General features: G+C 30.8%; 1 protein-coding gene across 1 annotated transcript; it reads left to right on the top strand.

Annotated features, from left to right (window-relative positions):
• Positions 1–3,192: 3,192 nt before the first annotated feature.
• LOC133667881 (protein RGF1 INDUCIBLE TRANSCRIPTION FACTOR 1-like) lies at positions 3,193–5,501 on the top strand. Its single transcript, XM_062087565.1, has 4 exons — positions 3,193–3,382; positions 3,596–3,811; positions 4,123–4,338; positions 4,823–5,501. The coding sequence occupies exons 1-4, from the start codon at positions 3,320–3,322 to the stop codon at positions 5,057–5,059; spliced, it is 732 nt and encodes a 243-aa protein (XP_061943549.1). The 5' UTR covers positions 3,193–3,319; the 3' UTR covers positions 5,060–5,501.
• Positions 5,502–16,831: the final 11,330 nt, after the last annotated feature.

The following is a 16,831-nucleotide window of genomic DNA, read 5'->3' as shown; positions in this document are numbered from 1 at the left end:
TCTTTTCCTCTTAAACACACATGGTCATCAGTTCATTGATTTACCATTTATCTTTATATGTGTTGTATAAGATTTTAAAGGATATGTGTTGTTTTGAAAGAGTATTCAGGATATAGTGCATAAATAAAGATTCTAACATCACAACCTCAAAATTCTTCAATTGAGCCACAATATCCCTCATTTGCATACACTAGTAAGCCTCATGGATGAGAACTTTATGATTAAAGTGCTTGCTAGTATCTTATTTAAAGTGACAAATCGATAATTAGTTGCTTTTATTAAATTACATATTTTCCCATGCTGATCAACCAAACCACATATACTAGTGGATATTCTAGTTTCTATGAACATCCTCCTATCATTTATAAAGTGCAATATCCTCTAAAGTGTTAGTACTAGTAACTGCAGGTGGTTCATCTTTTCTAATTGTATAATCTATGTCCATCCACCCTAAATAAAAGAGAATTCTTTCTTTTCATATTTTATAATTATCACCCTTTAGATTGGGAATGTAATAATGAATATTAAAGAAATTACCAGGTTGTATAACTACAAAAATAAATTTAAAGTACATATTTATATCAAAATTGAGGAGTAAATAAAATTTCATGCTATACCAATGTAATTCATGCTAAAATTGAATTTAATAACATAAAAATTGCTTGTGGGCTAAATTTTTAATTCAAATAGATTCAAATATATCGTATGATAGAATTAGAATTATCAAATTATGTACTTAATTCATAATTTTATGTATATATATTATGAGAATAATTTGATATTCTATCATAAACCTTACTATAAAACTATCAAATTATGTACTTAATTTATAATTCTTGTGGATATATTATAAAAATAATTTGATATTTTATTCTAATCAATTATATAAATATAATGAGAAATTGTTGTGGGATGATATTTATTATATTTAGTATAGTTAATTATAATTAATATCTATAATTTTTTATATGGTCCGAACATAGCATAATATATAATGTTAGTAATTAAAGATATTGTGGCTAATCCCTAATTAATTAAAATTATATAGATCACTGGACATTAAGTTAAGACATAATTTTATATAACATGAAATAACATGATATCTTTTTATTCATAAAAGAAGCACAAAATAAAATAAAATAAAATAATAAAAATAAATCACACAGATAATCAAAGTAACAACCATACAAATTAAAATTACACAACCCAGAGCAAACTAAAATGAAAAGCCCAAACATTGAATGATTAGAAATTAGTTTTTGTAATGATTTGTTATTATACAAAGTATCAAAACAACCCATAAAACAAAAACCCCAAATGTTTAGTTTTAGAAAAAATATTTTTCAATTTATTCTTATGCTACTAAGCATGTTCATGAAAATGATTTCCTTGGCTACTAAGCATCATACTAATGGTAATTATTAAAACTCATTTCACCATAAACTAAACTTTTAAGCTATATGTAAAGTCAAATTAATTATTAATTCATTTCAGGAGCTAAGGTTATTTCTAAAATTCTTAGGGCATATAAAATATAACGGAATAAAAAAATCAATTAACCACTAAAAAATTCCATGAGAAATATAATTAAGCATATCAAATAATTTATTTGAGCACATATCAACATAGATATTAAGGAAGATAAAACCTTATTCATCCAGAAAGAAAATTTTATCAAGTCAAAGGTATTATTACTGGTGTTGATATCAATTGTTAAATTTGATAGATTTAAATATATTTCTAAAAAAATTATCTTTAGATTTAATGCATAAAAAAAAAGAGAGATCAAAATATACATTCTATTATTGATGAAAAAGACTCACAGACTTCTTCTTTTTTAGGTTTTATTACTTCTAAGTTTTTAGACACTCAAATTTAATAGTATATTTCTGTAAGTAAAAGTTTGTATATTAGTGTGTAAGGTTTGAAATCAAAAACTTGTATTTATATAATAAGAGTCTTATTAAACTCTTAATTGATATATAATTTTGTTGTCATTTAACATAAGAGTTAATTTATTGGATAAAATTAAAGTTCTTGAAAAAGTTGAATTTCATGATAATAGAATATAGTAAAACATAATTTTAACGTATGTGAATCATAAAATGAAAGATTTTTTTTTATTTTAACTATATTTTATAGATATATATATTCAATGTCACTATTTGGAAAAAATCGAAAGATAACTATGTTTATCAATTTAAATAATAAAGTAGATTATGAAGTGTGAATAACACCGTTCAAATATGTTTTTAAAAAATGTTATTTTTTTTTAGTAAAAAAATAAATTTTTTCTAAAATATTTTCATCTTTCCAGAATTATTAGTTATTTTTCTTATTGTAAGCATTTTTTTTTTACCGTAAAATATTTTTGATGATCAAATCTTTTAAAGATTATTAATAAGAAACATATTTCACGAAAACATATATAAAGGACGCCTAAAATAACATAAACATTGGAACAAATTGGAATAATATACGTAGAATTGGAACAACTTGGGTATCTAGCCAGCAAACAAATCCAACACAATTATTTTATTCTGTACCTAACAGCATCCACAAGTTCTCCTTATTGTCAGGTACTCTTTTTCTTTTTCTTTTTTTCTTTTTTTTCCCCACATTGCGAAGCACTGTTTTATTCTTTTAGGTGGCAATACCAAAGTCCCACCCCGGCACCCTACGGTATACAAATGTCCAACACGTGGCATCTTTCTAGTTTTGCTTAATCATCCACTCCTCCTTGTGTCAAGACCACCAAAACCTAGCTGTGATGCCCGATCACAGAAATGCAAATATTAAATTAAATTTTAGGGTGTAATTCAAATAAGTTATGAGTTTATTCTTTAAATTTTATGTTTATTTTTTAAATTTTAAGTTTGTTTTTTAAAAATTATTAACTCGAGGGTTATAAATTTTAGAAATATTGAAAATTTAATTTAAAGATTCTAGAGAATTAATTAAGATGTATATAAATTAATCTGAATACCTATAATTAAAATAAAAGAACAAGAAAAAGGAAGAAAGAAATGCAAATATTAATTTCAAATTAGAAAGTCTAACGAAAACAACATGGAAAGGAAAAAGAAAAAGAAATGGAGAAGAATTAATGGTGAGTTGCTTGGACCAAACGCATCTAATTTTTTGGTTTAGGTTCGGATGTAGAGGTTCGGTGGTAGACTTTTAAGCACAAAGATAAGCACCTCCCACACCTCATCCACCACCCACCACTACAATCTCCTACCCCCACCTCTCTCTATCTCTGTCTCTCTCTCTTTCTGTGACAAAAAGCTCTCTTTTCTTTCTCCAAAACTGTCCATAGATGATCATCAATGATCAAGAAACCACTGTGAGAGAAATCAAACCCAACATCAGAAGAATCATGGTAATTATAATTAATTGGCTACCACTAGCGCTGTATCTCACATTTATATATCTTGTTGGGAGTAGCATCTGTAATCAAGAAATAGAACACCAGATTAACATCTAACCACGTTCGTATGTATGTGGTTTGTGTCCATCTTGTGTTTTAATTATTTCTTGATTACAAATGTTGCTGAAATCAAATCTATGTTAATCTTGTTTGAGTATATTATAGGGAGGTGGTGGTCCTGATGATGATGTTGATGATCATAAAGAAGATATCAAGTGGCCACCATGGCTGCATCCACTTCTTGAAACAAGCTTCTTTGTTCAATGCAAGCTTCATGCTGATGCTCATAAGAGCGAATGCAATATGTACTGCTTGGATTGCATGAACGGTGCCCTTTGTTCTGTTTGCCTTTCACTCCACAGTGACCATAGAGCTATTCAGGTATGTGCAAAGTGCTAAGGATTTTATACACCATTCTTATAAAGTAGCAATACCACAAACACTGCAGTCATCATGAGGCACTGTTCCTTCTTCCCGAGATATCCCCATGTCTCTCATCTACTGATATGTCCAAGATCACATGAATTTGCATCGGTTTCAGCAATGGCATGTGTCTCTTTGATTTGGTGTGTTCAATCCTGAATCCATGGCTTTTTTTTTAATTGAGACAAGGGCATCCAGCACATGATTTTTGTCTATTATGGTTTAATCAAATTACTCATTGATGGCATTTTGTCGTTGTCTTCTTGTAGATAAGGAGGTCATCATACCATGATGTGATTAGGGTGTCTGAAATTCAGAAATACTTGGACATAACAGGAGTCCAGACATACATTATCAACAGTGCTAGAATTGTGTTCTTGAATGAGAGGCCTCAGCCTAGGCCTGGTAAAGGTGTTACCAACACTTGCCATGTCTGTGAGCGTAGCCTCCTGGATTCCTTCAGTTTTTGCTCTCTTGGTTGCAAGGTAAAATTAATACGCCCGCACATATTTCCATTTTTTTTAATTTGTATTTCCACTCCTTTGCTTTTTTGTCAACTGAGATTTTAATTAATATTTTTCTTTTAATAGATTAAATTAAATATTTTGCTTTTTTCTTTTGTCTTACTTCCGTATATATTGACTTAGTTTAATTTTACTTGTGAAGAAAGTTGATTCACTTGTGGGAATATTTTCACCCATGGAAATTAAGAGCTTTATGGTACTTTCTTCTTGTTAACACTCCGCCAACCCCCTCCCCCTCAGAAGTTAATGGAAAAACATTTAATTCTTCATTTATTTTAGGAGGGGGAGGAGAGCCCGAGCCTTACAAACTAACTTCCATGTAGCTAGATCAAATAAACCTAGCTCGATCGATTTGTCTTTTCTTATTAAAAGAGGGTCCTTCCGCTATAATTACTTTTCTCATGCTCAATATCGTTGTGCCAGTTCTAATTGAATAAAATTTCAGATTGTTGGAACATCAAAGAATTTTAGGAAGAAGAAAAGGTACAAGGAGATGGATGGTTCATCAGACACTGAAGAATCAACTATAAAAGGCATTGGCAACGGAGGTGCTAGAAGCAAAGTACAAAGCTTTACACCATCAACCCCACCTCCAAGTGCTATGAATAATTATAGGACTGCCAAGAGGAGGAAGGGGGTTCCACACAGATCTCCAATGGGAGGATATATCATAGAATACTAGCTAGTGATGAAGAAGACTACAGGAAATATATCAGTATATAGTGGTGACCGACGTCCATCAAAAAAGAATATTATTACTACAGCAAACTACCTTAAGTTATTACCATCTTATATATTATGATCAAGAGCATCACTGTCTCTTTATGCTACTAAGTTGCTAACATCTGAGCCTTTGTACCTTGAGGCCGGTGTTGGGCACTGATCAAATGTTCTATATATTTATTTAGAACAAAAGAAATAAGTGATATAGGGAGATACAGCTGAAATGAGCAAAAGAAGCTGGCGATGGTAAGATACATGGGAGCATGAGTAGGGTTTTTCTTTCCAGCTTTATTATACTAATTTTTCAACTTCACTATGTAAATATTAGTTTGTTGAGGGAGAGTAATGTACTGTAAAAACAAAAATATTGGCTGAATGGGAAGTGCATATTGTGTTGTTAATTATGGTGCCTGCGTGGTAGTGGTTTCTCGTGATTATTGTTTAGTGTCCCTGAGATATATATATATATATATATATATATATATATATATATATATATATATATATATATATATATATATATGCTCTCTAACTTATTTGTATTGCTTTTTTATGTCTCTACGAGTGCGATATTGAATCTTGAAATTTTGCAAGGTTAAAAGTAAAAAAAACAACATAAAATCTTACAATTTATTTTACATTGTTAATACAATATTTGAGTTTTAATGTTTAATTGTTATTGAATTTTAAAATATTACAAGTTGTATCGCATAATTTAATAATTTTATTAGAAAAAAATCTAATTGTAAATAACAAGATTATAAATGGGCGCATATTTTAATTGATATAATATGATGAGATTTCAAATAAATAGGGATTTTAAATATATTTATCTCATATTAAGTTTTTTTAATATTTGATGTATATAAAAGATTATGTAATATGTATAATATTAATTTTTAAAAATTAGTTTAAGTAAAAATAATAAACGATAAACTTATCATAAGAAATTTTTTTAAAAAATTCTTTATTTAAGAACTTTTTTTTAATTTGTTAATATTTCAAAATTTTGTTTTATTAGTTACACACATGACAAATGTATCTATTTATATATATAGGTGGCAATTTACTTTCTAAAAATTTAAAGGCATTTTTTTTCTAAAAACTTACTAAAATAAATATTGTTAGATGCATAATGGCGTTTTACAATTGTCATTATTATATCTTTAATATTGAATTTTTTTGAATTTTTTTCAAATATTCTACTAATACATGCTAGCATCAACTTCAATGATCAACAGCCTTTTCTTTTGTTGCAAAAGTCTCGTACTTTTAAGGAACAAAACCACGAAACTCCCACTCATACTAGCCATGCCAATATTGCCTTCGTAGCATCTCTATCACAAATATAGCTAGCCACCCATTTAGCTACCTTTCCACCATCTCTGAAAGATCAAATCTATTAACACTAGTCCCAGCAGGAGTCAACACAATTTTGTATCACCGTGCTCGTAGATGCAATTATCTAGAATTTATACTATAGTTCAATCTTTGTATTGAAAAATGGGGTTCTAAAACGAACCCCACTACTCCTGTTTGACTCAATAGAGTACTCGTTCAAGCTCCATCGATTTAGATAAACAAATTAAGCTTAGTCATAATTTTAAATCTTGATTATCTTCATAAACAAGTTGTATCAACTCACTATTTGGCTTGAAATGTTTGTAAATTTAAAATATATCTTCAAAAAAAAATATTTTAAAAAATATAACTAAAAAAAATATTTATGTTATATCATGAATGCGAAACGATACAACTCATGAAAAGCTTGAATAAGCAAATCCGAATTCTAGCATAATTATCTTTTATCTAGTTTTATGTTGTTGATCATAACTCTCAATCCAACAATTAGATCGTACTAAGATTTTATCATAAGTTTCCAGACATATTATTCTATATTAAGTTAAAATTTTAAGTTAGTCAAATTTCAAGAAGATCTTGTGATATAGATCAGCAGATGCATTACGGGTTTTGTTATTTATTGCATTTTGACTTATGAATTCCTTATTTGAAAATGACTCTTTTGATATAAGGATATTCAACAACTTATTTTTTAGAGTTTTCTAGTTCTTCTAGGATTTTTAATTGGTAAGAATATACTTTCAAGTGTTGTAATGATTCTTTAATGCTCTAAAATTATTTTCTTACAAGAATTTTTTATTTATTTTAGCTATGCAAGGAAACGAGCGATGCAATATTTAATGATAGAATATTTTAGGAGTTTTCATCTTCCACAAAAAAAGTAAGCGGCATGAGTTATTACAAAGATTTTCATGCTTATCTAGGATAGTTAAAGTTGGTTTTAGGCTGATTTTAATTCTATTGCATATATAGTTTTACAATAATAAGCATAAGTTTTGATTTAATTGTTGGATTGGACTGTAATTTTACTAAAAATATCTAGAGGTCATTTTTTATACATGATTAGAATTTCAGGTGAGTCAAAGATCAAAAAGTTCTTGAAATAATGTTCAGAAGAAACTAAGTGTAATTTATATTAGTTTTCTAGTTGATTTATAATTCTTTTTCTATTTTATTTAGAACTCTTTTATTCCTTTTCTAGAATTGTAAACATATATTTTTTTAACCTAGTATAAATAGAATTATTTAACTTGTATTTAGGTTTTTTTTTAGCCATGATATTTTGAATAAACATTTATTTTGTGTGATGCAACACTTTTCTCTTTATTGGAACAGAGAACAATTTTGACTTGTCAAGTTATAACTGGCCTTGTGACGTCTTTCTTATACTTTCCGTTCGTAAATTAATATATGCTGAGTAGGGATTCATTTCAATAGTGTTGGTGCTTTGGTTTAAATAATCTTCGTATCACACTTCTATCAAACTTGATTCTTTGGCTTTTTGATATTCGTTTTTTTTGCTTTGTGGGTTACGTGACCATATAATCACGAGATTCGCGTCACAAAATAACTTGAAAATCATATCTAATAATGTACCGAGGGAGTTTATATTTAAATCGAAGATAGTCCATGAGATGAGATTAAGATAAGAGAATTAATTCTAAAATAATTATTTTATTAAAAAATCCTATTTATTTGACTTGTTATATTCATAATTAAACAAGCTCGGTCGAAAATTAATAAATCAAATCTGAATGCTACTTTAAAGTTTAATATGATATAGAAGCTTAACTTGAGCTTGATTTAATTTATGTGGGCCAATCTTGAATATCATAACACTTGACTTGATTCCACTCAGTCACATCGTCTCTAGTTGGAATGCAAAATAATTCCTTGCCATCCAAATTCCCAAAGAAAGTGAGATGAGCAAGCATTGATTTGGGTTAATCGTTGTAGTGATTAGCTCCTAAACCTTCCATCATAAGCTAGCTAGGAGGGATTGAAACCAGACATGTCTTGCCATAGAGCATCGGGCAAGAATGCATTGTCGGCAGCCGACGACCTGCCGTTTCTCCCTTCCCTTTTATCTTTTTAACAAACGTTGTAAGAAACTCTGAACTTTGAGCATGGCGTTGTAACATTCTAAAGCCGAGTGGCTCGAGTGGAGCATTGGAGGAATGCCTTTAATAAAGTGATTAAAGTTAGTATATGGGCCCCAAGTCGTTTATTAAGATAAAGTTATTGGAGAGTCACGAGCGAGGAGGATTTCCAATCGCTGGAAGTTACCTGATGTTGACACGTATTTTGTTCTTTCTCACCGGAAATACCGGTCGAGCAAACCTTTTCATCTTCTCGCCCTTAAAAATTTCTTGAGAAAGTGACGCCGTACACGCCGCCCTTTGCAAGTTGCCAAACCCGAAACTTGCCATCACTTTCATGAATCATGATTCCCTTGTTTACTATGTGATTGCCACGTGTACCATTAACTCCAATAATTGTACCTTCCTTGGTTCCTAGCCGTCCATTTCTTCGCCCCACCCATCGTTTGCGTTGTACTTTGTTGAAAAAATTGGCAAGAACCACTAGAGAAGATGGGTTTAGTGTGAAATTTGGGAATTGATAAAGGATTAATGTTCTGTATAATATAGTAATGATTTGTGGATTTCCTTGGGGGTTGGTGGTGGTGGACAGAGTTTAATAAAAGAGAAAGAGAAAGAGACACTTTAAATCACTAAACCTTTTTGGTCATTTTATGAATGCATTATTATGAATAAATATCAAATTATTGTAAAATTTTAAGAGCTTCTATGATTGTAGAGTTAAGTTCTAGATTAATTTTGAGTTGAATTACTATCTAATAATAATAATATAATAATAATATAGTAAAATATAAGTAAAAACATGACCATCATACCAAAGATTGATCTTGCTAGCTTTCATGAGATTGCAATGAACATATTATGTTGTTAATATTATAACTGTTGATAAATTAATAACTAATCATATAACATACAATAATATAACACATTTTATAAAAGCAGATTAATGAAAACTACTTGCCATTACATAAAGCAAATTTCTCATGCCTAAAACTAGGCATAAATATGCTTGTGTCATCTAGCATTCAATCCTAGATAATACAAATGCTAACTATAAAAAGTTTACTAAAAACCACAAATATTAAACTGGAATGTCTTAAATGTCTGTATTTCATAAATGATCAATTAACAACATCAAGTTTTATTACAAATCCTTAAAAATATTAATAATTAATGTCTAATAACAAGTCAAAAGATGTTTTTCATTAAATAAATCTTTCAATTCAACTAAGAACTTAAACTAATGATATATATTCCATAGCTTGAAACTCACTCACACCTATATTAATCTTTTAACTGTCTACAAAGAGGAAAAAAAGAGGGGAGGGGTAAGCTAACAATGACTTAACAAGTAAAACTCCACACACACACACACATATTGCATTGATAATAATGAAACAACAACTTAATGTAATTAAAAAATATTAATAATTCATAGTTCATAAAACATTTCATAAAACAAGTCCTCAATACATGCTTTTTATTGGCATTCAATTCCATAAAACATGACCTTACTCTCAGACCAAATTCATACAAACACATTATACTTGTGACTAGACCACCAGTCAACTATTCCTAAACAACTATTGTAACCCGTTATCAAGGTCCATTGTCCATATTCTAACCTATTGGCAGACCATTAGAACTAGTTATAGTGTGAACAATCCCACTCACCAAAGGTCATTACTTCATTTATAGCCACCTGAGTCATTATACAACAATGACTTATCAAGTAAAGCTTCACACACACGCACACACATTGCATTGACAATAATGAAACAACAACTTAATGTAATTAAAAAAATATTAATAATTCATATTTCATAAAACAAGTCATCAATACATGCTTTTACTTGGCATTCAATTCCATAAAACATGACCTAACTATCAAACCAAATTCCTGCTACCACATTCTACTTGTGACTAGACCACTAGCCAACTATTCCTAAACAACTATTGTAACCCATTATCAACGTCCATTGTCAGTATTATAACCCATTAGTAGACCATTAGAACTAGTTACAGTGTGGACAACCCCACTCACCATAGGTTATTACTTCATTTATAGCCATCTGAGTCATTATGCAACAATGACTTAACAACTAAAGCTACACACACACACACACACACACACACTGCATCGACAATAATAAAACAAGAACTAGTTATAGTTTGAACAATCCCACTCACCAGAGGTCATTACTTCATTTATAGCCACCTGAGTCATTATACGACAATGAATTATCAAGTAAAGCTCCACATACACACACACATTGCATTGACAATAATGAAACAACAACTTAATGTAATTAAAAAAATGTTGATAATTCATATTTCATAAAACAAGTCATCAATACATGCTTTTACTTGGCATTCAATTCCATAAAACATGACCTAACTCTCAAACCAAATTCCTACTACCACATTATACTTGTGACTAGACCACTAGCCAACTATTCCTAAACAACTATTGTAACACATTATCAAGGTCCATTGTCACTATTATAACCCATTAGCAGGCCATTAGAACTAGTTATAACGTGGACAACCCCACTTACCAGAGATCATTACTTCATTTATAGCCATCTAAGTCATTATACAACAATGACTTAACAACTAAAGCTACACACACACACACACACACACACACACACACACACACACACACACACACACACACACACACACACATTGCATTGACAATAATGAAACAACAACTTAATGTAATTAAAAAAATGCTGATAATTCATAGTTCATAAAACATTCCATAAAACAAGTTGTCAATACATGCCTTTTCTTGACATACAAATCCATAAAACATGACCTTACTCTCAGATCAAATTCCTACGACCGTATTATACTTGTGACCAGACCACTAGTCAACTATTCCTAAACAACTATTGTAACTCGTTATCAAGGTCCATTGTCAATATTATAACCCATTGACAGGCCATTAGAACTAGTTATAATGTGGACAACCCCACTCATCAGAGGTCATTACTTCATTTATAGACATCTAAGAGTCATTATGCAACAATGACTTAAGAAGTAAAGCTCCACACACACACACATTGCATTGACAATAATGAAACAACAACTTAATGTAATTAAAAAAAAATTGATAATTTATAGTTCATAAAACATTCCATAAAACAAGTCATCAATACATGCTTTTTGTAACAGCCTCAAAAGTTCAAACAACTTATTCGTTTAACTTCCACATAAAGGGTAAATGAAGCATAATTTTTTTTATTGAGTTCACCAAAATTTCTAACAAAATTTTGGTAGAGTCTCCCTTATACCTAGAGGTCCCAAGTTATCGACAATTTACCCTGCACACAATTATAATCACATCCCACCCATAATCACATCCATAATTGGTACAAATCAACCATTTAATTCATTCAAAAATATACTTAAGACAAATCTTCATACTCAATCTCCATCTCATATCACATGCATAAGTTAGTAATTAAGAGATCATTCCAAGTACTGAAATTTCATATATAAGCACAACACAATTTAGCATTCCGAACATAAGCTAATACACTATAATTTCTCAAGCATAGATTAATACATTAATATTCCAAAAACAAAATAATATAAGGAGTATACTATTCTATTCAGGTTACATGTTTTCTACATAACAAAATTACATGAATAATCTCTGTGTTCCTAACTTATACAAAAAGGAATCAAGGAACTTAAATTCTACTCTTGATGTGAATGGGAGGGATCTGCAAAACATAAATTTTTCATATAATTAAAAATAACTAAAATATAGACAATTCACGGAAGAAAATTATACAACACATCTACCTACTTAAATCATATGCAATTTAACACACGACCACTAACCCTTTTTAACGATTATTAAATTTGTTTCCTCTAACTACTTCTCCCCATATCAAGAAGACTACTGTCAACACTAATGACCTCCATTAGTGTTTTTAGTTGCCCGTCCTGGGGTCAACTAATCAAATTTAAAAAAATGTCAAACCGTTTGTGTCATTAACTATTTCTCATTTTTAAACTAAAATAGTTAATTAATGTTCCATGTTACCTTGGGAGGTCCTCGGGTATGCCAATGTCAAGGATTCTTGACATCATTAGCTTTCACCTCAGAAAGCTAATCAAGTCCCATAAATTTTGTCGGTATTGACATCACCCGCTGAATATCATTAACTATTCTGAACCCGAATAGTTAATCAAGTTTTATATTTCTCCTCTCGCGTACCGGTAATGTCGATGTTAACAAACTTGGCTAACATCATTAGCCTCCTATATCTGGGACAGGCTAATCAAATTCGAGAAATAGTCATTCCCAAAATTCATTGTTATTGTTCATTTCCTCTAAAAGAACCCATAAATTAAATCTAGTTCTTCGTTTCTATTTTCCCGTCATTTAACCTTTCATTTCCCCCGTCTTCTTTTCCTCATCAATAAGCACTACATTTTTATAGTTCAATAGTTCATTAAAATAATTATTAACTAGAGGAGATATAGGTACTGTGTACCTACTTGCTGTAGATGCTCGACTTGCATTCCCCTGTTATTACTATACTCCTCCCACGGTTCCTCATGAAACCACAAACACCCATCATTATTCCATATTAGTCCACATATCACAACACAACAGCAATAATGGCAATAATATTCATTTCTCTTTTACCAATCTTTTCTTTCTCACTTACATTCCTCATTATTATCCTTTAACATTTTCAGCTCATTAGTAGTCCAAGTGGACATTATGAATTCAATTTTGATCATAGTTTATTCCTTTTTGAAGATCAAGACACACTTTACGAAGGGCAAGAAAACAAATTCTACCCTTAATATGGCTAAATTTCATTGTTTTATTGACTTGGCTGAATCTGCCAATAGGGATGACAGCTTGACCTCTCATCATATTTTTATTTGTATTTAGAGTTCTAGGACTTTGAATTTGACGGGGTCAAACACGTTGGAAAGCTAACACTCCTGGCTACAAGTTCTATGAAGGGACCCTCCTTAGATTCTATCATCTTTAGATCCAAATTCCCTCAGGAACCAGGGCAACGAACCTGCCCTGCTTTATCAACGAAGAAGGTATCTCCAATTTATCTCCACTCCTGCTTCCTCATTAGATACAACCATGCTTTCACCTTATACATGGTAACCTGGAACGTAGGTTCCTCTTCCTTACAAGTTACAATTAGTAACTACATTATAACAACACATCTTAATTAATTAACAAGGAAGTCATAAGTTCTCCTCCTTTATTTTTCTCTTCCCCTTTAGTGGCTGGTCCTTAAATCTTTTTTTTTATACACTCAATCACCACATTTCCTTATTGTTCACCTCCTGAAAACTATTTTAATTTATCGACAAGGAAAACAACAAAAAAATCAAAATTTCCTCTCTTTCCTTACAACCCCATGACCGACCACTATTTCCCTTTAGTCTTTGATTTTATTGAAATCTTATTTGCATAATTTCATCTTTTTTAGGCAACCTATGCTGCTTAACTCATTTAATTCCAATCAATTCCACATTTCTCTAAATTTTACTCAAGGACCCTAATTTTTAAAGCTTCATAAAAAGGTTTCAAGTGATGCCATTGACCTTGAACACTTTGTTGGTTTCAAACTTGTAATTTCAAATATACCATAAGGAAAAACATTAGAAACAATAAAGGGTCCAATCCAACGAGAGCACAACTTTCTAGGAAAAGTTTCAAATGTGAATGATAAAGAAGGACTTTGTCTCTAACATGAAACTCCTTTGTTGTAATCATTCGGTGACTCTTGGTCTTTTCTTTGTAAATCCTTGTATTCTCATAAGCATCATTTCATATTTCTTCCAACTCTTGCATTTGCAACTTCCTTGTAATCCCAGGAACATCATAATCCATATTACATTGTTTAATGGCAAAAAGAGCTTTGTGTTCAAGCTCCACTAGTAGATGACATGCTTTCCCATAAATCATCCTATAAGGTGACATTCCTATAGGTGATTTGTAAGTAGTCTGATAAGCCTAAAGTGTATTACTAAGTCACAGATTCCAATCTCGCTGATTAGATTGCATTGTCTTCTCCAAAATAAACTTGATTTCTTAATTTGAAATTTTAGCTTGGCCATTTGTTTAAAGGTGGTAAGCTGTGAAAGTCCGATGAGTCACATGGTATTAGGGGAGTAATGCTTCCATTGAATGATTGTAAGAATGAGTGCTACAATAACTAATGATAGCTTAGGGATTCCAAACCTGTCAAATATATTAGTCCTGATAAAATCTAAAACAACCTTAGCATTGTTAGTTCATGTGGTTTTCGCCTCAATCTATTTAGACACATAATCAACAATAAAAAGGATATAAAGATTACTAAAAAAAGAAGGAAATGGACCCATAAAATCAATACCCCAAATATAAAAAATTTCACTTACAAGAATATTCGTTAAAGGCATTTGGTTCTTATAAGTGATATTACTTATTCTTTAGAATTTTTCATATGATTTGCAAAAGTGATATGCATCTTTAAAAATAAAAGGCTAATAGGTCTACTTTCAAGAATCTTATGGGTCGTTATTTTTTCTCCAAAATGCCCACCATAAAAATGAGAATGACAAAAAGTGAGAATGGAATGAAATTCATCTTGTGGTACATATCTCCTAACTACTTGATCCACATAAAATTTCCATAGATAAAGAGTATCTCAAAAATAATATTTAGCATCAACTCGTAACTTGTCTTTCTAGGATGTAGACAAACCTGGAGGGAATTTTTTGGTGTCTAAATAGTTCACCAAATCAGCATACCATGGTCTTGTAGAGGAATGTAATACATACAACTTCTCATTAGGTAATGTCTCTCTTATTATTTTGGTTTGTATATCCTTGGTCCTTAGTCGACTTAAGTGATCAACCACTTGGTTTTTGACACCTTTTTTATCTTTGATCTGAAGATCAAATTCTTGTAAAAGCAAGATCCACCTAATCAATCTTGGTTTGGACTGTTTTTTTCTTCAAAAGATACCTTCAAACTGCATGGTCAGTAAAAAAAACAACTTTTGTACCAAGTAAATATGACCAAAATTTTTCTAGAGCAAACATCACTGCAAAAAGTTCATTTTTAGTTGTATGGTAATTGCATTACGTTACGTCCAACATGCGAGAAGTATAAGCAATAACTTGCAAATTCTTCCCTATTCTTTGTCCAAGTACAACCCCTACCACATAGTCACTAGCATCACACATTATCTCGAAAGGTTCATCCCAATTTGGTGGTTGTATGATAGGGGCAGATGTGACACGCCTCTTAAGCTCATCATTGACATCTTTACATGCTTAATCAAACACAAAATCCACTTCTTTGGCTAATAATTTGCACAAGGGTGCTATAATCTTCGATAAATCTTTGATAAAATGTCAATAGAAGCCTGCATGGCTAAGAAATAACATCTATTTTAGCTTTATCAACCTTTAATCCACACGAAGACATAATATACCCAAGAACTATTCCTTGTTCTATCATAAAATAACACTTTTCATAGTTCAAGACAAGGTTAGTTTCAATGCATCTTTTCAAGACCAAAGATAAATTTTCTAAACACTTATCAAAAGAATCACCATACATCATGAAATCATCCATGAAAACCTCAATTATTCTTTCAACATAGTCAGAAAAAAAATACTCATCATGCATCTTTCAAAAGTTGCAGGTGCATTACAGAGACTAAAAGACATTCTCCTATATGCATATGTACCAAATGGACATGCAAATGTAGTCTTTTCTTGATCTTCAAGATTAATAACAATTTGATTATATCCACTATATCCATCAAGAAAGCAATAAAAAGACTTACTTGTCAGGCGTTCAAGCATTTGGTCCATAAATGGTAATTAGAAATCATCTTTGCATGTAGAAAGATTAAACTTTCTATAATCAACATATATTCTCCAACCACTCAGGATACGAGTAGGAATGAGTTCATCATTTTTGTTCTTTGCCAACATGATTCTGGTCTTTTTGGGCACCACATGGATTGACGCCACCCATTTACTGTCTGTAATGGGGTAAATAACTCCTGTATCTAATAGTTTTAAAATTTATGCTTTCACTACCTTCATCATAGGTGGATTCAACCTCCTTTGCATTTCCCTTGTTGGTTTCGCATTGTCCTTTAATAATATGTGATGCATACATGTCGAGGGACTAATGCCCTTAATGTCGGCTAAAGTCCATCCAATGGCTATTTTGTGATCGCACAACAACTTCACAAGTTTTTCCTCTA

The sequence above is a fragment of the Populus nigra genome, chromosome 11 (assembly GCF_951802175.1).
Source record: "Populus nigra chromosome 11, ddPopNigr1.1, whole genome shotgun sequence".
In the NCBI taxonomy this organism is placed as follows: Eukaryota; Viridiplantae; Streptophyta; class Magnoliopsida; order Malpighiales; family Salicaceae; genus Populus; species Populus nigra.
This window is presented reverse-complemented; position numbering and strand designations above follow the sequence as displayed.